At 36.2% G+C, this 27314-nt stretch overlaps 1 protein-coding gene across 2 annotated transcripts in view; it reads left to right on the top strand.

Moving 5' to 3' along the window:
- Positions 1 to 27314, top strand: part of LOC105470139 (contactin 1) — a 388425-nt gene that overhangs the window by 298782 nt on the left and 62329 nt on the right. For both annotated transcript variants that reach the window (XM_071071869.1, XM_011721914.3), the window contains exon 17: positions 11570 to 11719. In XM_071071869.1, coding sequence (XP_070927970.1) covers positions 11570 to 11719 — 150 coding nt within the window. The remainder of the gene's footprint in view (positions 1 to 11569; positions 11720 to 27314) is intronic.

Here is a 27314-nt window from a genome sequence, read left to right as displayed (position 1 = left end):
TGTTTTATTCACTCTTCTATCTCTAGCACCTAGATCAGGGCCCGCAGTGCTTATTCTTTAAACATGTTTATTGAGTCCCCACTGTGTGCCAGAACCTATTCTAGATGCAGTATGTATAGCTGAGCAGCAGTGAACAAAATAAGAACAACAAAACCTGTCTTCAAGGAGCTTATATTATAGTAGAAGAGATGCCAATACACAATTAAAATATATAGTAAGTCATGTGGTGATGAACACTAGAGAGAAACAACAGAAAAGAGGAATGGGGAGGTAGGAGATGTGTTTTAAATAGGGTACTTCTCATGTTCTCACTCATAGATGGGAATTGAACAATGAGAACACTTGGACACAGGGTGGGGAACATCACACACCAGGGCCTGTCTTGGGGTGGGGGGAGGGGGGAGGGATAGCAATAGGAGATATACCTAATATAAATGACAAGTTAATGGGTGCAGCACACCAACATGGCACATGCATACATATGTAACAAACCTGCATGTTGTGCACATGTACCTTAGAACTTAAAGTATAATAAAATAAATAGGGTACTTCTGATATTAGTAATAGACACTGCTGCTTTCTAAAAGTTCCTATTTCCATTATATATCTTTTCCAGTTCTTCTGCTTTCATTGACGTTGGGTCTCTGAATCTAAAGTATGTTTTCTGTTGGCCACATTTAGTTGAATTTTTCATCCAGTTTGATGGTGTCTGCCTTTTGATTGAATTATTTAATCCATTAACATTTAATGTTATTATTGATACAGTTGGATCGTAGTTGCATTGTATTTTTGCTTTCTAAATATTTTACTATTTTTGTTCCTGTTTTCCTGGTTCACTGCTTTCTTTTGGAAGAAGTGAGCATTTTCTAGTGTAACATTTTAATTCCTTTGATGATATTCACTGTGTGTGTGTGTGTGTGTGTGTGTGTGTGTGTGTGTAAGTAATCCTGCTCCGAGGGTAAGTTTATATTCACTATACATGTGTATAATCGAACACATACAAACTTAATGAATACTCTAGGCCTTACCAGATTTAACAGAATAGGTTTTATAATTTTATTAGTTTAATTTCAATGAATATGAAAGTGTTTCTCCTAGATAGCTTTATTTCATTCTTCCTCTTTTGTGCTATTACAGTACTATATATAATATAGTTATAGAGCATATAATATAGTAATATATTACTATAATACTATATATTACTAACATATTTTATTATATATGCTATTATAGCATATTTTATTATATGCTATATGCTATATATAGTAATATAATATATATAACTATATTACTATATATAGTAATATAACTATATTAATATATATAGCATATAATATATGCTATTAATATTTAGTAATACTATTATATATATTACTATAATAGCACAAAAGAGGAAGATGAAATAGAGCTATCTAGGGGAAACACTTTCATATTCAGTGAAATATAAATAAATATATATGTTACATCTATATATTTCACAAACCCAATAATCTTATATTAAAATTATCACTTTCCATAATTGTTTGCCTATTAAACCAACATATGCTTGTTTATATAATCCTTTGTTAATTTGTCTGTTATATTATCCTTTATATTTACTACTTCTGGTCCTCCTCATTTGTTCATGTTGATTTGAGTTATCATCTAAGTCTCTTTTGCATTGCTATAAATATCTGAGGCCAGGTGATTTTTAAAGAAAAGAGATTTATTTGGCTCACACTTCTGCAGGCTATACAAGAATCATAGCGCCAGCATCTGCTTCTTGTGAGGGCTTCAGGAAGCTTTCATTCACGGTGAAAGCAAAGTGACTTGTCACATGGTGAGAGAGGGAGCAACGAAGAGAGAAGCAAAGTTCTAGGCTCTTTGTAACAATCAGTTCTTGCATAAACTAATAAAGCAAGAACTCACTCATTATTGGAAGAAAGGCACAAAGTCATTCATTGTGAATCCACCCCCATGACCCAAACTCCTCTTATTAGGCCCCACCTCCAACACTGGGGATCAAATTTCAACGTGAGATTTAGAGTAGACAAACATACAAACTATGTATCACCATCTGATGTCATTTCTTTACAACTTTGCTCCTACCTGTCCCCTTTGTGCAGCTAGTATCAAATATATTACATTTCAATATATCATAGATCCAATAACACAATTATGTATATACACACATATATAAATGCACAACATATGTGTGAACATATATACATACATATATAGGTTTCTACAATTACTTTTAAATAAGTTAAGAGAAGATAGAAGAAAAAATGAGTATTTATACTATCTTTTATAATTACAAAATTACCTTTACCAATGCTCATTATTTTGGGGGAGTTTATTCAAATTGCTGTTTGGGATCAACTACTTTCAACCTGAATAACTTTAATTTTTTTTGGAAGATAAGTCTTTTAGTAACAATTTCTCTCAGTTTTTATTTATCTGTGAGTACATTTTGCCTTTGGTTTTAAAATACAGTTGCTTGGATATGATATTCTTGGTTGACAGTTTTTTTTTTCCACTGCTTTGAATATATCATCTTAGATGCCTTTTTCAGTCTGAGAAAATTGTTTTCTATTCTATTGGCCGAAAAGTGTCTCAAAATTCCTTTATATTTACCAGTATATTTATTATATCTGGGTTCCTCATTCCTTTCTGTAAAACTGTTTTTTATCTGGTATAATTTTCACTGCTAAGAAACTTATAGCATTTCTAATTGTTCAGATTGTTGGACTCAAAGGTTTTTATGTTTTTTCTATCAGAAAATGTCTTTAATTTCATCTTTAAGTGATACTTTTATTGCATACAAAATCCAAATTGCTCTTCATTTCACTTTGATCACTTTAAAAACATTGTTCTGTTGTCTTTTGTCTCCATTGTTTCAGATGAGAAGTCAGAAATTGTTTTAATCATAATTCTCTGTACTTGATATGTCTCTTTTCTGTGACTGCTTCGAGATTTCTTTTTGTATTTGCTTTTCAGCTTGATAAAATGCATTTATCCTGATGGAGCTTGGCTTCTTGTATTCTTGGGTTGATATTTTCTTCAACTTTGGAAAATTCTTAGTCATTCATTACCTCTTCAAAGATTTCCTCTGCTCTACTCTTTCTTCTTGGTTTCTCTTGACACATATATTAGATTGTTTGATGTTATTCCACAGAAAATGGACTATGTGTGTCTATATGTATGTGTGGATATGTGTGTGTGTGTGTGTGTGTGTGCGTGTGTCTGCTTATCTGTGTGTGTGTCTCTGTTTCTGTATGGATAATGGCTAATTACCTCTCTCGCTTTCATAGATAATTTATTTTGCTGGATTCAGTCTGCAAATAATCACATTAAAATACTTTTGACCTACTGCTTTATTGTGTTCAGGAATTTTTATTTCTAGCATTTGGCTGCTTTTAATATTGTTCACATAATATTCCAAGGGAATTTCCTATTTGTTTATACAAGTTGTGCATGTTTTCCTCTTGACATTTTTACATACTTAACATACTTATGCTAAAACCCTATCAGATGATTTAAACATCTAGATCATCTTTAAGTCTAGTTCTGTGGATTTTCTTTTCTTTCTTGACAGTAGGTCATATTTCTTTGTTTATTCATGTGTCTGATAACTTTTTGCTCAATTCCAAACATTGTATATAGAAGAACAGTGATTACTAAAGTAAATATTAATGATGTCTGAGAAAGTGCATGCCATTACTTTAGGGACTGAGTCAATCAGATTTGTAGTTGAGATGATCTGAGCATTGTTATTAGATTCAGTTTAGTGCAGGCTCCAAGTGATTTGAGTGTAAGATCAGACCTTCCTACATATCTGAGTGTCTGGAGGTTTTCCTCTCCTGCTATCAGACTTCGGCAGGCTCTTCTACCTTGGACCCCACAGAGGGTTCTTTCATCTCCCCGGCTTCTGCCCAGATACCTGCTGCTGTTGATCGTTCTAAAGCCCAGAGTTCTCGGATTTTTTACTCAGTTCTCCTTCTCTTCCCTTAGACTTCAACAAGTCCGAAGCACCTGTCCCTCACAGGGGAAGCAGATCTCTCTCATCACTCCTGCCACTAGCTCATGTTTGTGGTATCGGTGCCCCAGAGGGAAGTCTTTTTTGGCTCTTTTGTACTGCCCCAAAACTTTCTTGAGTACATGTTATGAAGGCCTACGAAAAATAATTGTCAAATTACTATAGATTCTCCTTGTTCTTTGATCTCCCTGTGACTTTAAACAGCCATATCAGCCTATACTTTGTAAATATCTGTTAGAAGTTAAACTGTTTTCTTCTTACTAACATCTATGACTACATCTTTCTTTCATCACTGTTCTACCAATGATGAATTTTAGTCCCTTGTGTCTTCACAATCTCAGCTCTCTAATGGGCTTTGAAAAATGATGGTTTATAGATTATCTATGTGTTCTTTTTGTTAGTGTACTAGTGAAGTTCTCTTGTGACTGCATCCTAAGTGGAAGTGAAAAATATTTTCTGCAACAAATACAGAAATAAAAATCATATGGTTTTTGTTTATGGTGTGACCACTAAGAAAAAAAGGTACATGATTAAATTCAGCTTCATGAAGGTAAATATTTAAGGTATGAAATAAATATATTTGAAAGATATCAACTTTCAGTGTTTCAAAGATTAAATTTAGAATAATGAGATGAAGAAATTGACTGTGTATTTTTAAGGCAAGCTATTGTAAATTTTACTTCTCTTGGACTGTTTTTAGTGGACAGACAGCAGATAGCTTGATGCCATTCCTGGAGTTCTACAAGATGATCAGGTCATTGTTAGAAAATTGTGTTTGATTCCATGCTGCTACTTTCAGAGGACTAATTATACAATATTGTTAGTGATGGTGTGTGTGTGTGTAAGAGGATGTTGGCCAGAACATGAAGAGGCATAGTAAGCATATTATGATAAATAGTTAAGAGAACCTGGAATAGGTTATCCAACATGAGTAAGAAAATATGCTTATATTTAAACTTCTGTGTTATGTAAGACTGAGTTGGTTATTAAAATTCTTCTGCAGTTAACATCTTTGCACCTAAATGTTTCTCTGTACTGTAGGTTATTTACCTAAAATAGATATTTGTAAATTAAATTATTAAGTATAAACAGCCCAAACCCATGAGCTATATTATATAATCACTCTGCAGTAAGGTAGAACCTGTTTTATTCCCATAAGCAGTATTTGGGTATCTCTTCTGCCATATCTTTACCTAGTATTATTATCATCTTTTTAAAAATGAAAACTCTCTAGGTCTATTCTAGGACAGTATTTTTTTTTTTTGCCTTTCTGTTTCTTTAGTTTTTGTAGTTCTCATTTCAAACATGAATTTCTGGATTTTTATGAGGTTACATTCATATTTCCCTTAGAGAAGGATCAAGGATTCACACCTTCTGAGATGTCAGAGCACAGCTTGCTTTTCCTTTGCTTCACGGAAATTCGCCAAACCTATGGCTCCTTCCAGAGTCCTGCCAGGCAATCTATGGGTTGGGTCTAGGACCTGTAACATAAAACTGAGTAGGTGTGTCAGAATCAGTGAGAAGCCTTTAAATGCTCATTTCCAGTCTCAGACACCTGAATTGTGTGTGTGCATGTGTGTGTGTGTGTGTGTGTGTGTGTTTAATTATACTTTAAGTTCTAGGGTACATGTGCACAACGTGCAGGTTTGTTACATATGTATGCATGTGCCATGTTGGTGTGCTGCACCCATTAACTCGTCATTTACATTAGGTATATCTCCTAATGCTATCCCACCACCACCCCCCATCTCCCCACAAGGCTACAGTAACCAAAACAGCATGGTACTGGTACCAAAACAGAGATATAGACCAATGGAAAGAATAGAGCCCTTGGAAATAATACCACACATCTACAGATCTTTGACAAACCTGACAAAAACAAGAAATGGGGAAAGGATTCCCTATTTAATAAATGGTGCTGGGAAAATTGGCTAGCCATAAGTAGAAAGCTGAAACTGGATCCTTTCCTTATCCTTTATATGAAAATTAATTCAAGATGGATTAGAGACTTAAATGTTAGACCTAAAACCATAAAAACCCTAGAAGAAAACCTAGGTAATACCATTCAGGACGTAGGCATGGGCAAGGACTTCATGTCTAAAACACCAAAAGCAATGGCAACAAAAGCCAAAATTGACAAATGGGATCTCATTAAACTAAAGAGCTTCTGCACAGCAAAAGAAACTACCATCAGAGTGAACAGGCAACCTATGCGAGAAAATTTTTGCAATCTACTCATCTGACAAAGGGCTAATATCCAGAACCTATAAAGAACTCAAACAAATTTATGAGAAAAAAACAAACAACCCCATCAAAAAGTTGGCAAAGGATATGAACAGACACTTCTCAAAAGAAGACATTCATACAGCCAACAGACACATGAAAAAATGCTCATCATCACTGGCCATCAGAGAAATGCAAATCAAAACCACAATGAGATACCATCTCACACCAGTTAGAATGGCAATCATTAAAAAATTAGGAAACAGGCGCTGGAGAGGATGTGGAGAAATAGGAACACTTTTACACTGTTGGTGGGATTGTAAACTAGTTAAACCATTGTGGAAAACAGTATGGCGATTCCTCAAGGATCTAGAACTAGAAATACCATTGACCCAGCCATCCCATTACTGGGGATATATCCAAAGGATTATAAGTCATGCTGCTATAAAGACACACGCACACGTATGTTTATTGCGGCACTATTCACAATAGCAAAGACTTGGAATCGACCCAAATGTCCATCAGTGACAGGCTGGATTAAGAAAATGTGGCACATATACACCATGGAATACTATGCAGCCATAAAAAAGGATGAGTTTGTGTCCTTGTAGGGACATGGATGCAGCTGGAAACCATCATTCTCAGCGAACTATCGCATGAACAGAAAACCAAATACCACACGTTCTCACTCATAGGTGGGAATTGAACAATGAGATCACTTGGACACAGGAAGGGGAACATCACAGACACCTGAATTTTTATTTAGAATCTCTGAGTGAGTAGGTTTGTTCTGGTACTTTCAAATATTTGGGTTTTAGATTGAAATGGGGGACACCAAAGATTCTGCTTATGTTTAGATCTTAAAGAAATGCCAGGACTCACTCAGATAACTTGTAAAAGTCTACAGTGGAGGGGCTTACATTGGCTGGAGTTATTCTTGACACAATCTGTTTTTCAGTCCTGAAGTCATTCTGGCTGTTTCCGAAGCTGCTCAAACAATTAATCTGTGTGTTCTAAAGGCAGGGCGCCACAAGCATGATTTTCAGGCAACTAAAACACAATGAATTATTGGCCTTGTGATACCCATGAGGCTTGATTCTCTTTTCCTCAAAGAATGGTGAGAAACTTCTTTTTATTCTAAGCCTTAGGGCCTCAAGGCATTTGTAAATAGATCTATGAATTATTGCTTATAGCTGGTTGCTAAACTGAGTATTTTGGCCTAAGTACTAAAGTAAGAACTAAGGTCTCCTGCTTTATATCTCTTTGCTTAAAATTTACACTAAAAGTAAAACAAATTTTTAAAGAACTACCCATTTAATATACAACATTTAGTTTTTTAAAAGAGAGATGTGAGTTGATTCTCATTTATCTCGTCCACTGCTGCTGTGTATGCTTTTTTTAAAACATGGTTTTACCTTTAAAACACATTTTATATGCTTTATTGTGAGCCCTAAATGTCTTCATAAATGGCTTGTACCTAATGCAATCTTCTCTCCTATTCCTTAAGCCCTGGTAGGAACTATTGGATCCTTTATTTTTCTTCTTCTCCTTCTCCTTTTTTTGCTTCCGCCAAAATCAGGCATTATACTGTTAAGATCTGATTTTTAACTGCTGAGATTAACTGTATGGCCTAACTCAGAACTGACCCAGTTAAAAATCAGGTCTAGAACAAGGTCTGCTCCTGATCCCCAGTATTTGCCTCCATTATGCAAAGTACTTTACTCTCTTTCTGGCTCCAAGAATAACGAACAGGTTGCAAGGAACTTGGCTGAAGAAAAAGGACACGAAGTCTCTCTGTTCCTGTTTCTCCATTTGGCTTGAGGCATAAATCTGCTTCCAAAGCAAAGCTTACTTCTTTAGGGAGCAGGCTTCTGCTCCCAAACTGCGTAGGTGATTTTGGAGGAAGTAAAAAAAGAAGGAGAAGAAGAAAAAAGGATCCAATAGTTCCTAGGGCCTAATGTGAATAAAAAGTAGAAAAAATGTATATATGGCTACAAATGATAGCCAGGAACAAACAAGGGGGAGACAAAAGAAATACATTGAGTGTGGGCCTGATGTGAACCTAGCCAGTCTTGGAGTTCCATTTGTAGTGATGACTTGGGCTACTTAGCTCAAGACAAGAGCTGGGAAAATATTAGAGAGAATGTGTTTTAAATTATGTACTTCTGATGTGGTTGGGGTCAGAAGTGCCACCCAAATTTGTGGAAGTGAAAGCAGCTTAGAGAAAAGAGACACTTTCAATTCTTGGTACATCTTTTAAAAATGATAGATGTTAATCATGTTTTTGCTAAATTATTCCTACTACTTACATAGATGATTTTATTGAGGGGATATTATAACTATTTACCAAAACATGTTTGTTTTAGATATTTGTATTCTCATATGTACTGATGTTAATATAAATTATCAAGAATAATAATAATTCGATTTGTTCTAAAAAGAAGAGTTGTCAAGCTATTAGCAATCCTGGTGGGAATACTATTCTAAAATATTTATAGCAAATTCCTTCCTTAATAATTCAGAATGTCCACTCTGGAATTCCATTCCCTTAATGTACACTTCATTTTCCCCTTCTGAGAGAGTTTTTTGCATCTTTGGACCAAGGGCTTCTTCCTAGGGTCTACCTGCTTGAGGTCATGACTCTGAGTTTGGTTGCTTATTCTTCCTTTCTTTATCTCACTCATTAAAATCAAAGCCTTGGCTCCTCAGCTGGAATCCAGATCTAGCATAAAATGACTCCTGTTGACTTTTCTTGCCTTACCTACCATCATTCCTTCACATATTTTTGGTGGTCAACTATGATCTTCTACTTTATGAAAATGTCTTCCATTTGTTTGGGAGATTTTCATACTGGATCCTCACGTTTTTTACATGCGCTCAAAATCAGTCAATCAGCTGCAGCTTCTCCACACATCCACCTGGTTCTTTTTCTGTTCTAGCAGACACCTTCTCTTACCTGTTGACCTCCCAGCTTCCTTGGAAAAGCCCCAGTGTAGCCTTGACTATCATAAGAACACAATATCTTCATTCTTTAAAATGCTTCCAACATTTCCATTCTTCAAACCCTTAAATGGTGCTGGAGTTTTGAGACTAGGAAGCAGGGGAGCAGGTCTGACAGACTCAAGCCTCCTAAAACACTTTTGTACTGCATACCCCCGAACCCCTGCCAAACTCAATAATTATAAACTCACAAATAGCTCCATCAACTTCTGCCTTTAAGGTTCAGTATTAGTTTCCTAGGGTTGCCAACAAATCAACATAAACTTGGTAGCCTAAAACAAAAGAAATTTACTCTCTCATAGTTTGGAGAACAAAATCAAGGTGGTGGCAGGGCTGCATCCTCTCCAAAGGCTCCATTCCTTGTTTCTTCCAGTTTCTGGTGGCTCCATATGTCCCTTGGCTTGCGGCTATGTCACTTTCATATCTACTGTTGGTGGTCTCATAGCCTTCTGGTCTTCTAGGTGTGACTCTTCTCTGTGTCTTTCTTTTATAAGAACATTTGTCATTGGATTTAGAGCCCACCTAGATAATTTAGGATAATTCTACCCTAAGATTCTTAACACTTACAACCTTAAACTTAATTTAAGGGTCTGCCAAGCCTTTTTTTTTTTTTTTTTTTTTTCATATAAGATGACATTTACAGGTTCTGGTGATTTGGACATGGACATTTTTTTGGGTGGGGAAAGGCACCATTTAACCCAATACAGCCTGTTTTCTATAAGGGGTTAATATCAATGAATAGTGTCTAGTAAAAAATGGCTACCTTGGCCAGGCATGGTGGCTCATGCCTGTACTCCCAGCACTTTGGGAGGCCGAGGTGGGCGGATCACGAAATCAGGTGATCAACCATCCTGGCTAACACGGTGAAACCCTGTCTCTACTAAAAATACAAAAATTAGCCAGGCAAGGTGGTGGACACCTGTAGTCCCAGCTACACAGGAGGCTGAGGCAGGAGAATGGCGTGAACCCGGGAGGTGGAGCTTGCAGTGAGCCGAGATCACACCACTGCACTCCAGCCTGGGTGACAGAGTGAGACTCCCTCTCAAGAAACAAACAAACAAAAAGGCTACCTTACTCAGCATCATCACATAAGCTCTATTCTCCCTTCACTCCGTAAACAGCCCTTCACAAACCAAAACTTCACTTTACTTCTTTCAGTTACCTAGAAAAATGTCCTTATGCATGTGAATTAAAACAAACAGCTTCTGATTTGGTGTAAGGGAGGAGTGAAAGAGATAGGAAATAAAGAGGTAGAAATTCTTAATAAATCCTAATAAATCAAAACAGAGGGGAAGGTAAAGGGAAACTTTTAATCAGAAAGTCAAAAATATATGTCAAATCTACAGAACAAATCCATAACAAAATAAGCAAAAGTAGTGTCTAGCAGAGTTAAAATTACGGCAGGGTGAGATGGGACAGTCCGAGCCATGTGAGAATTTGTCCAAAAGTAGAAACTGGATGCTGGGGTGCTTAGCATTTATTGTGTTGATGGACATGTCATCTTTAAAAATTATGTATTCGTGGTCTACATTGCCAGATAAAACTTCCCTAAATAATAAGATATTGAGTCATAGACAAGCCTACAGGTACAGGTATTTACATGAATAGGTTGATTATTAAAAACATGTGGAAATATTTGAGGCAAGCTTATAATAATACACAGACCTGCCTTGGTTGCATGTTTTATTATATCTCAATTAAATAAGCAAGCTAAGATCACATTCCACCATAATTTATCATCTCATCTCTACTAGTATCTAGTAGCATGAATTCTTAGGGATACTTAACAAATCTTAATAAAATTATTATGACATTTATTATCACTGGTCCAAATGATTTGAGTATAAATCTACAAAACCAAGTAAAAAGGATATAAACTTTAACCTTTTCTACCCTAGTTATAAACCATTTGCTAGCCATAGACTATATCAGTGGCAATACATAAAATTTTGCCTCTCCAATTGTACCTTTATCTCAGGAAATCCTTTTCGATTACACCTTCACAATACAGCTCCTTGCTATTCAAGGTGCAGTTCATGGACTAGCAGCAAGCCTGGAGGCTTGTTAGACATGTAGAATTGCAGTCTCCCTGCCTCGAACTTACTTACATAGGTGATTCATATGCATATCGCTCTTTGTAAGTTTATTATTTATTAAACTTCTTCTCTTACTCCCTTGAACTTAAATTTTGTCATTCCTAGTTGTAGTTTTTACTTCAACTCAATGTAATATATACCATTCTCCCTGAAATAGTAAAATAAAAATGAAAGTTATAAAAGTGATAAGTTAATCAACCTATATTCTCTATTTACTGTTTATTTTATTTAGATCCCCCAATTATTGAAGGAAATATGGAGGCAGCAAGAGCAGTGGACTTAATCCCATGGATGGAGTATGAATTCCGCGTGGTAGCAACCAATACATTGGGTAGAGGAGAGCCCAGTATACCATCTAACAGAATTAAAACAGATGGTGCTGGTATGTATATAGAAGAAACTTGAAATTTTAAAAGATTTGTAAATACAGTGCCACTTTAATATATGGTTGAATGTATTTGAAAATAATGCTCTGAGGTAAGTGATTCATCTAAAAAGCATGTGTGTGTATTTCACATGTGTGTATTCTCTATCAAGATAGTCAAAAATCAAAAGAGGAAATACGAAGTTTAAGAATATTTTACATAATTAGTATAGAGGAAGAGGTAATAGGGACTACTGAAAATGCCACTGGAGACCATTGGAATGACGTGAGTATTTAGATTATAAACTTTAATGTAAATTCTGAATCTTAACTAGGCAGACTCTTGCTTTATTAAACAAAGTTTCATGATTTAGAAGGTTCATAATTTTGTGTCTCTCTCAAACTCATTTATAACTGAATGGCCACGTCGGTGAATAGTATATGGTAAATACTAACTGCAATTAAATAGCCTTTAGTGCAGGAAATACTCTTATTTTTTCCTTCTCCCCTATATTACTAAGGAAAAATGTTGTTCTGATTTTAATGATAGCTCTTCTTTTATTATTCCCTGTATCAAAAATAAAATGTAGCCTCTCTGAGCTCATTTGACTAGGCCTTGCCAAACTTCAGTGTTAGATGGTGTAGAGACGATTTTAAATGAATGACAGAGTTCCATGAAAATGCTACTGTGATCTCTTAATATCACTTCTCTACATTTCTGCTTGCCTCAGTTCCTTGGCCTAACTTCTAAATATAATTATGAGTTCTAATGTCTTTATTTTGAAAAGCCAAGTAATTCACAGGCACTGCCATAAGTAAATTATCTCTTAAAGTTTCATGTAATTTAATGTAATTTATTAGATAAAAATGGTAATTCTGAAATTAAGGGGCCAAAGCACTAAAATACCTTGTCTGTGTTCAATGCTTTCACATCCATTTCATTTAATCCCCATAATAACATTTGACATAGGTAGTCCTATGCTTATGTTCATTAATGGGCAATAGACTCAGAGACACTAAATAGTTTATCTAAGTTAATATGACTAATTGCAAGATTCAGAATTCAAATTTAGATCTGACAGCTGTTCTCATACATTGAGCTTTCTCAAAGTCGGCTTCTCAAGCAGGATTCTAGAAACATGCCTATTTATATGAATCTTTATTAGAGTTCTAATAGAAACTTAGATTTCATCCTTAACTATGATACTAGATATGACCTAAACAGTAAAATTTTTGTTTTAGCATATCCATCTACAAAATGAACACTAGTATTTGCTTTTCTGTACCTCACAGAAATTTCATCAGGATATGTAGGTAATCTAAGATGAAGCTTTATAGGAGACAGATACCATATAGCCAGGATTCCTGTGTTTGGTTTGTATCATTATTCCCTAGAGCTGCCTATGTTTGTAATAGAGGCTTCTGTATTATGGACTGAACAGTGCTGCTCTTTCTTTAAAAACAAAAATAAAAAGAAACTGGGGCATGATCCCACTGGTGGTTTACCTATGTAATTTTATACTGACAGATCATGTATTTGATTTAACAAGGATTCATTAAAATTGCAGAAAAATACCAAGTGATTAAATTGGTCTAAACAAACTTACCTCGGGTAAAATATTTTTACCTACCTATCTCAAATATAGACCTTTAATCACGGAGTTTAATTAATTTTCTGTGATCTCTTGACTAATACAATCTGACTTAAGTCTTAGCTGAACACCATTCTTTTAAGTAAAAATTGTCAGAGAGAAAGGATACTTTCTTTGGCACTGGTAATAGATGTAGGCCTCCCTCGTTTTTGGAATTTTGTTGCCAATATTATCTTTATTTTTTATCTCAGAAAATGATTTATTTACAATATATAGGCTCATCATCTAGACATGATTACCATAAGATCTGTCTTATTTTTTAATCTCAAAGTAGAAGTGACAACATTAAATATTTTTTAAGAATAAAAACAGCAAAAACAATGTCTCAGAGAGATTCAATCTAATTCTTTCATACCTAAATTTCTGAATATAATATATACTTAAGATCATATCTAGAAGTGAAGTGCTCACTATCAGTGATTCGTATGTAACTCTGAAGAGTATTTACCATGATGTCTTCTTATCCTTAAGTGTTAGGAAAAAATTGTTTCCAAGTAATATCAAACCTAAAATTTTGGCACAGTTATTGCTTTAAACCAACTTTTTTGTTATCACCTTCTTTAGGCATCATCTCTTACATTATGTTTTCTAAAATGGTATTTTGTTAAGGACTTAGTTCCCTATCTGATGTGCTTACCAAATAACTTCCCTTACAAGCCATCAGAGCCAAGTCCAAAAGCAAACACACCTATTCACAGAGTAAGATACAACCTTGTAGTGATATGAGTTGATTCATTCTTCTCAATTGTAAAAAAAATAATAATAATTCTGTAACTTCTAACACATTTGTTAATCCATCATCAGAAAATATTTTGAGATCTTTGATTAATAAACTCATTACTATAGTTTACACATTTGCAGTATACCGTCAGACATAGTGCCTAGTTCTCTGTTTGCATTGCTTAATTCCCACAATAACTTTATGAAACAGATGAGGAAGTTAAGATTACACCCAGCTAATGTGAAGCAGAGCTGGGATTCAAATCTAGGTGTTTCTCATTCTAAAGGCTTTGCTCTGAAGACAGTGGGCTGTATTCTGGCTCCGGCCACTGATTCTTTGGTGGAATGCTGGCATTATTATCTAAAAGCTGTGTAATTTGAGGCACGTTACTTAACCTCTGAGCCTCACTTTTTTTTTTTTTTTTTTTTTGACAGTTCAGTGGCTCTTTTTTTTGGAGTGCAGTGGCACAATCACAGCTCACTGCAGCCTCGACCTCCTGGTCTCAAGCTATCCTCCTGCCTCAGCCATCCTAGTAGCTGGGACTCCAGGGGCTAGTCACCACGCCCAGCTATTCTGTGTGTTTTTTGGTAGAGACAAGGTTTCTCCATGTCGCCCAGCTGGTCTTTAACTCCTGGGCTGATGCAATCCACCCGCCTTGGCCTCCTAAAGTGCTAGAATTACAGGCATGAGCCACTGGGTCTGGCTGAGCCTCACTTTTCTCATTTCTAAGTGGGAATCATTTATCCTAAGGGATGATTTTTATGTTTACAAACATATTAAGGAAAGCAGATAGCACTACGATGCCTAGTATTTGCTCAGTAAAATTTATTTATTGTGCTATTAAATTTCCTTTAAAAATTTAATATGCTTACAAGAAAATATGGTCTCCTGTCTACTTTGTAATGGATTACCCATTCAGCAATACATTTCCAATTTTTATAAGCATAGAAGAAAGGTCATATAATTTTATGTAATTTTCAATCATCTTTTAAAAATCATTTTATGTAGTTGATATAATTCAACAGAATTTCTCTGTTGTTTTGCTGTTTACTTGCTTTATTAAAATTGAATATGCATAAAATTGGACATTTACATTTTTCATTTATATAAGAAAATAAAAATACTTTCTTTTTTTTTTTTTTTTTTTTTTTTTTTTTTTTTTTTTTTTTTTTTTTGAGACGGAGTCTCGCTCTGCCGCCCAGGCTGGAGTGCAGTGGCCGGATCTCAGCTCACTGCAAGCTCCGCCTCCCGGGTTCACGCCATTCTCCGGGCTCAGCCTCCCGAGTAGTTGGGACTACAGGCGCCCGCCACCTCGCCCGGCTAGTTTTTTGTATTTTTTAGTAGACACGGGGTTTCACCGTGTTGGCCAGGATGGTCTCGATCTCCTGACCTCGTGATCCGCCCGTCTCGGCCTCCCAAAGTGCTGGGATTACAGGCTTGAGCCACCGCGCCCGGCCAGAAAATAAAAATACTTTCTAAATGAGGGATGTTTGTTTTGTCATGTACCATTATATCAACTCTCTAAGAGATGCCAGCTTATGTTATATGGGACAAAGGCTGGTTCCCATTTGATGGAAAGGTTGGTCCCCAGCTTCATTATGCTGATTGAAAGACATGACATTATCCAATGCCACACATGCCCTTATCTGTCCAATTATTTAATGCTAAGATCTCAGTGCACACTTGGGTACATTCTTTGGATTCAGATAAGTGCATTATAAAATGGATGCTCCCAAATGAAAAATTAGAAGATGGATTTGTAATTCATTTTAACCAATTTAATTTTAACTATAGAAAAGAGATAACAACAGTATCCTTTGAAATAATGTGTCATTGTAAGATATGCCCCCATAGCTAATAGCTCTGCAGGTGCAGTTGGTGAGTCCACATCCTAAAATGGTACATTCAGGATTAACAGCTTTGTTTATTAGCCAGATCAAGCCAGTCAAAAGAAGGAAAGGGAAAAAGGAATAAAACCAGAAACAACACTTTCATATTATGTATATAGCCTTGATTTCATGCCTAATGAAGGTCTGTTGTTCTGTCATTTAGTATTCTTTCTCGTTCTTTCTTCTTTCTCTTTTTTACACATATTGATAAAGGAGAATAATAGAAATAAGAAAATATTTTATAGCTGGTAAGGTACTATTTGATGTTGGTTGCTGTCATTAGTAATTAAATAAATCTTTTTAAAAAGAAGCAAAGAGGATAGATGTTTAAGCCATCTGAAGACCTGAATTAAAGACAGCAGCTTCTCCACATGTGAGCAGTGTAACCTGGGCAAGTTAATTAGTGTATTCAGGATTCATTTGCCTTTCCTATTAAGAGGGGATGATGCCAATTCTCCATTAACCTACTTCAAAGTGCTGATCTAGGTATCCAGTTAGATGTAGTATATGAAAATAACTTCTAAGTTCTAGATGTGTCTGTTATTAAGCTGAGATCATTCATTCATTCAGCAAACTTATATTTAACACACTGAAATATTTGTTAAAGATAAAAAGGAGAAACCAGGAGGGTAAGATGATGACTGGAGCTATTGGAAGTTAATTGAGGATGAAGAAAAAAAGGAGTGATCAAGGTGACAGTAGATTTGCATATTATAATTTAGAAGACTCTATTGCCAAATACATTGTGTTTTGATGATTGAAAACAAGTTTAACATATATATTCGATGCTATTGTCCATATACTGAGGAAAGTAGAAAGTGTTCATATTTTAACTTAATTTAAACAAATAGTCTGTAATTGGTTTGGATTCTTCATAAGGATTTTACTGTGGATAATTATAATTTTAATGTAAAGAATTCTTTTCTGCCCATCCAAACATTTTCCCCAACTGACCTATTCTTAGATTATCATTTCTTTGTGCAATTAAAAACTCACTCTGCTTCACCTATTTAAATTTCTTGTTTGAAAACAAGGCCTATAACAATAAACAAACCTACAGTTTCTATCTGATAAGACATAACTATCTGTGACCCTCCATTTTTTTAACCTACAATGGGAACATCATTTTAACATGGTAGATTATATTAGGGGTGTTAGCAATATACTCCTCTATCAGAGCAAGCGCTCATAAGAGTTGCAAAGAACTATTCTCATTTTAATGTTAAAATATTATATAGTTCATTTGATTTTATTAATAGCTCTTTAGAATTATATACTTAAGTACTTAAAGTATAATAAAAAAAGAATGTATGTATAAATATAAAATTAAGGCAGGTGTTAGACTTCAATCCTTTTGGTTTTCCAGACTAGAGCACTGTTTACATAACCATGTTGAATCTTACATAACCATGAAATTTTGGTACAAGTCAAAGAAAAAAGTTACATTCATGGTTAACGTTTCATCTGTAAAAATGACTGTGTAAGTTAAAGTAATAATTAACAAGAATTAAAGTAGTCAATATGTTTTGAATCAAAAGCTTATCTTCATATACTTTATAATTTTTATAATTTAAGATTTGTCACAAGCTCATTTGTACATTGTTAAATAAAACATCAAAGCCCAAAGAGGTACTTATATGCAAATTACTTAAGCATTCAGATCTGAAAGGAAACTTGGCAGCATTAATTTCTTTTCATGGGAAAGAATAGTCATGGCATTGGCTTGATTTTCTTTTAAATCTATGACTGAAATACAGAAGCACTCTTATAAGCATCATAAGGGAATTACTATTAAACAGAAATTAAGACAAAAGGACAAGTAAAAGCACCTCACTATTTTTAAACTTTCATAGTAAAATTATACATGTTGTTAATAAATGATTAATAATTCAATACTTTTTCTGAATAATAGTTTACATTCTTTTTAATGGTTTATTGTGTAAAGAATGTCTAGTTTGTTTTCTCTTAAGTGCACTGGAGCCTAAACTTAAGCTTCCTTGTGCTTAGGGTGATTTACTTCCCTGAAACAAATCACTCTGGCCAAGTCCCCATTTCTGCGGGGCTGAGTGCAAAGAGAGCACTTAACTCTTCTATTCTCAGATTCATGTTAAATATGTAGGTTATGTGTCAATTCCACTTGTGAAAACCTTTTTCTAATATGCTAAGGCTACAATTGAACATTCAAAGCTAAATGAAAGAAATTAAGTCGATAATCCAAGTAAGATATAAAAACACTGTATTAAGAGAAACAGTTACCGATCTTGTGTGTGTGTGTGTTTGTTTTTGTTTGAGACAGAGTCTAGCTCTCTCGCCCAGGCTGGAGTGCGGTAGCGCGATCTCAGTTCACTGCAAGCTCTGCTTCCCGGGTTCACGCCATTCTCCTGCCTCAGCCTCCCAAGTAGCTGGGACTTCAGGTGCCTGCCACCAAACCCAGCTAATTTTGTTTTTGTATTTTTAGTAGAGACGGGTTTCACTGTGTTAGCCAGGATGGTCTCAATCTCCTGACCTCGTGATCCACCCGCCTCGGCCTTCCCAAGTGCTGGATTACAGGCGTGAGCCGCCGTGTCTGGCCTCTTCTGTGCTTTTGTTTATGTCCCATTTTCCGTGGATTGAGCTCAATAGATCTTTGAAGACCAAATCAATCTTGAAAATATGTCATAAAGTACTTAAAAGAAACATGATAAAATGGAAATAGATAATCTAATTTAAACATACTCCATTTTTAGGTCTGTTCCAAATAAAAAGGCTAATATTGATTATAATGAAAAGCATTTCAGTACAATGCTTTAACAAATAATACTTGTCCTAAGGAAGGCAATATTTGATTCGAAAAATTGCAGTATAATATTTTAGAGTTATTTTTGAAATTATTTGCCCGTGACTACTATACTTGTACTTAAACACCCTTATTGTTTGATTATAGGACAACATACTTTTTGTTTTCCTATAGCATGAAAAGTTTTAACTTCAGAATATGAGTTATAGGGGTAAAAGAGTTCCTAGAAGTTATTTTAATATTCCAGCTTCTAATATATATTCTATCTAAAGTGCTATAAATTATTCATTTATTAACCCTGTGTACTGAGTTTCATTTTCTAACAGCTATGTGATGACACTTGAATAGTAAAATAAAATTGCTCAAACTTCATATTATTAATAATTTCTCTATGGGTAAACAAAATAATCATATAGTTTTATTTTTTTGTTTTTTTAAGTTTTATTTTAAGTTAAGAGGTACATGTGCAGGTTTGTTGTATAAGATAAACTTCTGTCATGGGGGTTAGTTGTACAGATTATTTTGTTAACTAGGTATTAAGCATAGTACCCATTAGTTGTTTTTCCTGATTCTCTCCCTCCTTCTACCCTCTATTCTTCAATAGGCCCCAGTGTGTGTTGTTCCCCTCTATGTGTCCATGTGTTCTCATCATTTAGCCCCCACTTATAAGTGAGAACATGCAGTATTTGGTTTTCTGTTCTTGCACTAATTTGCTAAGGATAATGACTTCCTGCTCCATCCATGTTCCTGCAAAGTACATGGTCTTGTTCTTTTTTATGGCTGCATAGTATTCCATGGTGTATATGTACCACATTTTCTTTATGCAGTCTATCACTGAAGGGCATTTAGGTTGATTCCATGTAATTGCTATTGTGAATAGTGCTGCAATGAATACTCATGCATGGGTCTTTATAATAGAACAATTTGCATTCCTTAGGGTATATACTCAGTAATGGGAATGCTAGGTTGAATGGTATTTGTTTTTAGGTCTTTGAGGAATTGACACACTGTTTTCCACAACAGCGTGAAAGTGTTCCCTTTATCTCCACAACTTTGCCAGCATCTGTTATTTTTTGACTTTTTAATAATATCCATTCTGACTAATGTAAGATGGTATCCCATCATGGTTTTGATTTGTCTTTCTCTAGTGATCATTATGTGAAGCTTTTCTCATATGATTGTTGGCCAGATGTGTGTCTTCTTTTGAAAAATGTCTGTTCGTGACCTTTGCCCACTTTTTAATGGGATTGTTTCATTCTTGTAAATTTAAGTTCCTTATAAGCTGCTGGATATTAGATTTTTGTCAGATGCATAGTTTGCAAATTTTTTTTCCCTTTCTATAGGTAGTCTGTTCACTCTGTTGTAGTTTCCTTTGCTGTGCAGAAGCTCTTTAGTTTAATTAGATCCAATTTGTCAATTTTTGCTATTGTTACAATTGCTTTTGGCATCTTCATCATGAAATCTTTGCCCATTCCTATGTCCTGAATGGTATTGCCTAAGTTGTCCTCCAGAGTTTTTATAGTTTGAGGTTTTATGTCTTTAATCCATCTTGAGTTCATTTTCATATAAGGTGTAAGGAAGGAGTCCAATTTCAATCTTCTGCATATGGCTTGCCAGTTATCCCAACACCATTTACTGAATATGGCGTCCTATCCCCATTACTTGTTTTTGTCAGCTTTGTCAAAAATCAGATAGTTGTAAGTATGTGGTCTTATTTCTGTGTTTTATATTATGTTTCATTGGTCTATGTGTCTGTTTTTGAATATCAGTACCATGTTGTTTTGATTACTGTAGCCCTGTAGAATAGTTTAAAATTGGTTAGTTGGATGCCTCCAGCTTTGTTCTTTTTACTTAGGGGGTTGCTTTGGCTATTTGGGCTCTCTCTCTCTTTTTTTTTTTTTTTTTTTTTTTTTGGCTCCATGTGAATTTTAAAAGTCTTTTCTAGTTATGTGAAGAATTTCAATGGTAATTTAGTAGGAATAGCATTGAACCTATATATTGCTTTGGGCAGGATGGCCATTTTTATGATATTGATGCTTTCTACCCATGAGCATGGAATGCTTTTCCATTTGTTTGTATCATCTCTGATTTCTCTGAGCAGTGGTTTATAGTTCTCCTTGTAGAGATCTTCATCTCCCTAGTTGTCTGCATTCCTAGGTATTTTATTCTTTTTGTGGCAATTATAAATTGAATTGCATTCCTCATTTGGCTCTTGGCATGACTGTTATTGGTGTACAGGAATGCTAGAGATTTTCCCTCATTGATTTTGTATCTTGAGACTTTGCTGAAGTTGTTTATCAGCTGAAGAAGCTTTTGGGCCAAGACTATAGGGTTTTCTAGATATAGGATCATGTCATCTGCAAAGTGATATGGCTTGACATCCTCTCTTTCTATTTGTATGTCCTTTATTTCTTTCTCTTGCTTGATTACCCTGGCTAGGACTTCCAATACTGTGTTAACTAGGAGAGGTGAGAGATGGTATCCTTGCCTTGTGCCAGTTTTCAAGGTGTATGATTCCAGCTTTTGCCCATTCAGTATGATGTTGGCTCTGTGTTTGTCATAGGTACTGCTATTATTTTGAGGTATGTTCCTTCAGTACCTAGTATATTGACAGTTTTTACATGAAGTGGTGTTGAAATTTATCAAAAGCTTTTTCTGTATTTTTGATTTAATCATGTGGTTTCTGTTTTTCTGTTTTTCTGTTTCACATTTATGGATTTGCATATGTTAAACAAGCCTTGCATCCCAGGGATAAAGTCTACTTGATTGCGATGGATGAGCTTTTTGATGTGCTGCTGGATTTGGTTTGCCAGTTATTTTGTTGAGGATTTTTTTCATTGATGTTCATCAAGGATACTGGCCTGAAGGTTTCTTTTTTGTTGTATTTCTGTCAGGTTTTGGTATCAGGATGATGCTCAACTTATAGAATAAGTTAAGGAGGAGTTCCTCCTTCTCAATTTTTAGAATAGTTTCAACAGGAATGGTACTAGCTCTTCTTTGTACATTTGGTAGAACTCAGCTGTGAATCCATCTGGTGCTGGATTTGGGCTTTTTTTTTGGTTAGTTGGCAATTTATTACTAACTCAATTTTAGAGTTCATTATTGGTCTGTTCAGGGATTCAATTTCTTCCTTGTTTAGTCTTGGAAGAGTATATATATCCAGGAATTTATCCACTTCTTCAAGATTTTCTAGTTTATGTGTGTAGAGGTGTTCATAATAGCCTCTGGTGGTTTCTTATATTTCTGTGGGGTAAGTGGTAACATCCTTCCTTGTCATTTCTGATAAGAGTTTATTTGAATCCTCTCTCTTTTATTCATTAGTCTAGTTAGCAATCTATTTTATTTTTTTCAAAGCACCAGTTCCTAGATTTGTTAATCTTTTGAATGAACTTTTGTGTCTCAGACTTCTTCAGTTGAGCTATGACTTTGGTTACTTCTTGTCTTCTGCTAGCTTTGGGATTTGTTTGCTCTTGGTTCTCTAGTTTTTTTAGTTGTGATTTTAGGTTGTTAACTTGAAATCTAACTTTTTGGTTGGGCATTTAGTGCTATGAATTTTCCTCTTAACCCTGGCTTAGCTGTGTCCCAGAGATTCTGGGATGTTGTATCTCTGTTCTCATTAGTTTCAAATATCTTCTTGATTTCTGCTTTAGTTTTATTATTTACCCAAATATCTTTCAGGAGCAGTTATTCAATTTTCATGTGATTGTATGGTTTTGAGTGAATTTCATTCTTGATTTCTAATTTGATTTTGCTGTGTTCCAAGAGATTGTTTCTTATTACTTCATTTCTTTTGCATTTGCTGAGGAGTGTTTTAATTCCAATTACATGCTCAATTCTAGAGTATGTGCCATGTGGCAATAAGAATAATATATATTGTATTATTTGGGGGTGGAGAGTTCTGTAGGTATCTATCAGGTCCATTTGATCCAATACTGAGTTCAGGTCCTAATGATCTTTGTTAATTTTCCATCTTGATGATCTAATATTGGCAGTGAGGTGTTAAGGACTCCCACTATTACTATGTGGGAGTCTAAGTCTCTTTAAAGGTCTGTAAAAATTTGCTTTATGAATCTTGGTCCTCCTCTCCTGGGTGTATACATATTTACTATAGATTTTCTTGTTGAATTGAACCCTTTACTACTATGTAATTCCCTTCTTACTCTTTTTTGACCTTTATTGGCTTAAAGTCTGTTTTGTCAGAAACTAGGATTGCAACCCCTGTTTTTTTCTGTTTTCCACTTGCGTGGTGGATTTTTCTTCATCCCTTTATTTTGAGGCTATGAGTGTCATTGCATGTGAGATGGATCTCTTGAAGACAACATACCAATGGGTCTTGATTCTTTATCCAGCTTGCCACTCTGTGTGTTTTAATTGGGGCATTTAGCTCATTTACATTTAAGGTCATTGTTGATATGTCTGGATTTTATATAGTCATTGTGATGTTCGCTGGTTATTTTGAAGACTTGTTTATGTGGTGGCTTTAGTGTCACTGGTCTGTGTAATTCAGTGTGTTTTTGTGGTATCTGGTAATGGTCTTTCCTTTCCATATTTAGCGATTCCTTCAGGAGCTCTTGTAAGGAAGGTCTGGTGGTAATAAATTCCCTCAGTGTTTGCTTATCTGAAAAGGATCTTATTTCTCCTTGGCTTACGAAGCTTAGTTTGGCTGGATATGGAATTCTGGGTTGGAATTTCTTTTCTGTAAGAATGTTGAATACTGGTCCCAAATCTCTTCTGGCTGGGAGGGCTTCTGCTGAAAGGTCCATTGTTAGTTTGGTTGCCTTCCTTTGTAGTTGACCTGATCTTTCTCTCTAGCTGCCTTTAGCATTTTTTCTTTCATTTCAGTCTTTGAAAATATGATGATATGTGTCTTGGGGATGATCTTCTTGTGAAATATCTTACTGTGGTTCTCTGCATTTCCTGAGTTTGAATGTTGGCCTCTCTAGTTAGGTTGGGGAAGCTCTCCTGGGTGATATCCTGAAATATGGTTTCCAAGTTGGTTCCATTCTCCCCATCTTTTCCAGGGACACCAGTGAGTTGGAGATTCGGTCACATATTTTTTGGATTTTTTTCATTCCTTTTTATTCTTTTTTCTCTATTCTTGTCTAATTGTCTTATTTCACAAAGCCAGTCTTCAAGCTCTGAGATTATTTCCTCTGCTTGGTCTATTCTGCTATTGATACTTGTGATTGCATTATAAAATTCTTGTTATGTGTTTTTTAGCTCTATCAGGTCAGTTACATTCTTTTCTAAACTGTCTATTTTTTTCTGTCAGTTCCTTCATTGTTTTATAATTATTTTTAGCTTCCTTACCTTAGGTTACAGTGTACTCCTATAGCTCAATAATCTTCATTCCTGTGGATATTCTGAATTCTATTTCTGTCAATCTAGCCATCTGAGCCCAGTTCAGAACCTTTGCTGGAAAGGTGATTTCATCATTTGGAGGAAAGAAGGCACTCTGGCTTTTTCAATTTTAAACATTCTGAGAGGATTCTTTTTCATCTTTGTGGGCTTATCTATCTTTAATCTTTGAAATTGATGACCTTTGATTTTTTTTCCTCTTTTATCCTATTTGATGACCTTAAGGCTTTGATTGTGGTATAAGGTAGATTTAGCTGACTAGCTTCCGCAAGATTTTAAGGGGCCAACATTCAGCTCCCAATTCCTGGACTGCATGCTATGACTCTGGGGGACTCATATTGGGCCTCTACTTTGCCCTCTGGTTCCTCAAAGTTTGGAATCCACTGCACTGGAGGAGAGGGCTGAGATGTAGCAACTGTAGCAGAGTGCTAGCAAGTGCTGGGGTGTCTGCCTCCCTTCAGGTGTTCACCATAGTGGCAAAGGCAACACAGCTGGGGGGCGAGAGCAGAGGACCCCTGCTGGAGACTGTGTGGTCATGCTGGAAGTGGTATTGGCTCAGGGGCTGGGTGCTGGTGGGGAAGGTATGGGTGCCTTCTGTGTGTCCCCTAAGTAGGAGTGATCTACCATATAGTTCTGCATATAGTTTTATTTGTTTCTGTGCAATTAATGTACATACTTCACCAAAGAATTTACATAGCTAATATCAGTTTTCATGTAGGTATCTTTGTGATTAGGTAACTCCTAATCACAGTTATTAGGAGCTACAATTCAGTAAATGGATACCTTGCTTTGAGCACTCTAAGGAAGATGTGGCTATTCCAAAATGGGAGGGGATTTGGGGACCAACATTTCATCTCTTTGAAATGTTAACAGATTTGGGGATGGTATTTCAGACTGAGTCAAAGCATTTGCATGGGAAAAGGTATGTCCTCTATAGAAACATGGACTTCATCCACATGGCTGGGTAGCTGGGTGGTGCCCAGACTGCAGGAATAAACAATGAATACTTTATTCATCTGTACAAGGCCAGTTAGGTGCTAAGTATACAATTCCAGTAACATACAGTGCTTACCTGAAAGAATTTCAAGGAAAGAGAAAAACTTGGAAAGAATCAAAGAGGCCATTGGACTTGGCAGTTCAAAGCAGTTTTGTGTGTCTTTAAAGAGAAGTTTCAGTTATTTAAAGAAGTGGATATGAAGCAGCTATATCACCTGGGGTATATACCCTGCAGTTTGTCATCTCGCACCAGGAAAATTTAGGACATTGACACACACGAGGAGTTTAGAAGCAGAGGTTTGATAGACAGAAGAGAAACAAAAGAGAAACAGTTTTCTCTATATATAGAGAGAGGGGTCCCTGAGCGGCAAAGACTGGCTGGTAGTGAATATGCCGAATTTTATAGTCAGGTTTGAGGAGGTGGTGCCTGATTTACATAGTTTATCACCTGTAAGGATGCTGGTCTGCATGCTAGTAAAATATCTCTACCTAATAAAGGAGTGGGACTTTTTGGCATTATTAAAAAGGCATGTGTAAATAATAGGTTTCCCCATCTGCAACCTAAGGGGTTGTGAAAAATATTGAATTAGAGTTTTTCCTGAGATGCGCCTCATGGTCATGCTACAGAAAGAGGGGAGGCCTGGATTAGAGAGGAGAAGAGAGAGAGACAGGCTCTACTGTTTGGAAAGATATCTACCTTCCTACAATTTCCAGAATCACCCAGGGCTCCTGTGCTGTATGTCGGTTTGAGCTACTGGAGCTCCGGGACCCATCAATCCTGTTGGACCATCTGTGAGGCTGGTTTGGAACCCGGTGACCTTCATCTCTGGGGGCAGTCCAATTTCTAGTGCCACAGGCTAGACAAGGTTGAGGTGGTTTTTCTCTTGCTGCCTGGGCACTCTTAAAGTGCCCTGACTTGCTGCACCTATAGAAACAAGGAAATGTACCTCAGGGATTCTGGGCTTTGTATCTCTGCAGAGCAGTTATTAGTGCCTCTGTCCTTCTCTTTTGCTTCCTTTCTCCTGGACCTCCTCCTCCTGGTCCCTATTATAAAACACCAAAGTGGTCACCCTTAGGAGGTTCTCCAAGATGCTATCTAGTGCTATAGCCTTCTTCTGTATTTTCCTTCTAATATTGGGAGCTGCCTTTTTAATCAACTTGTCCCTTAGTATGTGCTGTCCTCAATTGATTCAGGGGATAAAGAGGTATGTTTTATGAGTGCCTCTCAGTCTTTCCACAAAGGCTGCAGGATTCTCATCTGGTTTTTGGTCTATCTTGGAAAGTACAGAGTAATTAATAGATTTTGCCCTCACTCTTCATAGGCCCTCCAATGTGTACCTTAAATGGTGTTTCCTTTTCCATTCATCTGTGGCATCACTAGTGTTCCAATTAGGGGTATTTTTAGAGGAACTGCTTCCTTTCCTATCGGGAATGGTGTTTCCATTATTTCTTTGCCTTCCTTGTCTTCTTTTTTCCTTTTTAATCTACCACAGGAGACATGTAGTTCATCTCCAAAACTGTCTGCTGCCTGCAGAGCTGCCTGCTTTTCAGCTGCGGTTAGGACTTGGCTTCAGAGCAGCATAACATCTCTCCATGTGTGGTGAAACACCTGAGTTAAATTTTGGAAGGGTTCTATATACCCACCAGGATCATCAGAGAATTGGCCTAAGTCTTCCTTATTTGCCTGAGATTCTGCAATGAGAAGGGAACTTGAGGTGACCCCAAATAAGGGGGATTCTCAGACGGCTCCTTTGGAAGTTGCTTTTCTAGTCTTAGGGAATCATTCTCTTTGGGCCTGCCTGATACGATTGCTAAAAGGGCTAGGTTGATTTTGTGACACCTGCAAAGGCCTAGTAAGAAGGCCATGCCCTTGTGCAAAAGAAAATGAGCCACTTTTTCCTTCAAAGTCTCAGGGTCAAAGGAGTCCCAGTGCTTCAGAATGCACTCCAGAGGAGTTCAGGCCTTAGACGATAAAGAGAAGGAAAAAAAGGCATCCCTTTAGACTCCTTCCTTTTGATGTGACCCAGCATGGGGAGAAAGACAGTGAGGGTGTCCCCTCTGCTGTTTTCTCTCCATGGTTCCTGGCATCCTGGCACCTTGTTAAATGTGCTGTGCATGGTTGCAGGTGTGACTTCCCCAGCCATGGAACCAGAGGAACTAAGTGGTGGGTTTTAGTCATCCTCACCCATGCAACTCTAGTCCTCTGCCTGTGATTTCCCTT

This window comes from Macaca nemestrina, chromosome 10, assembly GCF_043159975.1.
Source record: "Macaca nemestrina isolate mMacNem1 chromosome 10, mMacNem.hap1, whole genome shotgun sequence".
NCBI classification, from domain to species: domain Eukaryota; kingdom Metazoa; phylum Chordata; class Mammalia; order Primates; family Cercopithecidae; genus Macaca; species Macaca nemestrina.
Note: the sequence above shows the minus strand (reverse complement) of the source record. Positions and strands in the feature narration are given on the sequence as shown.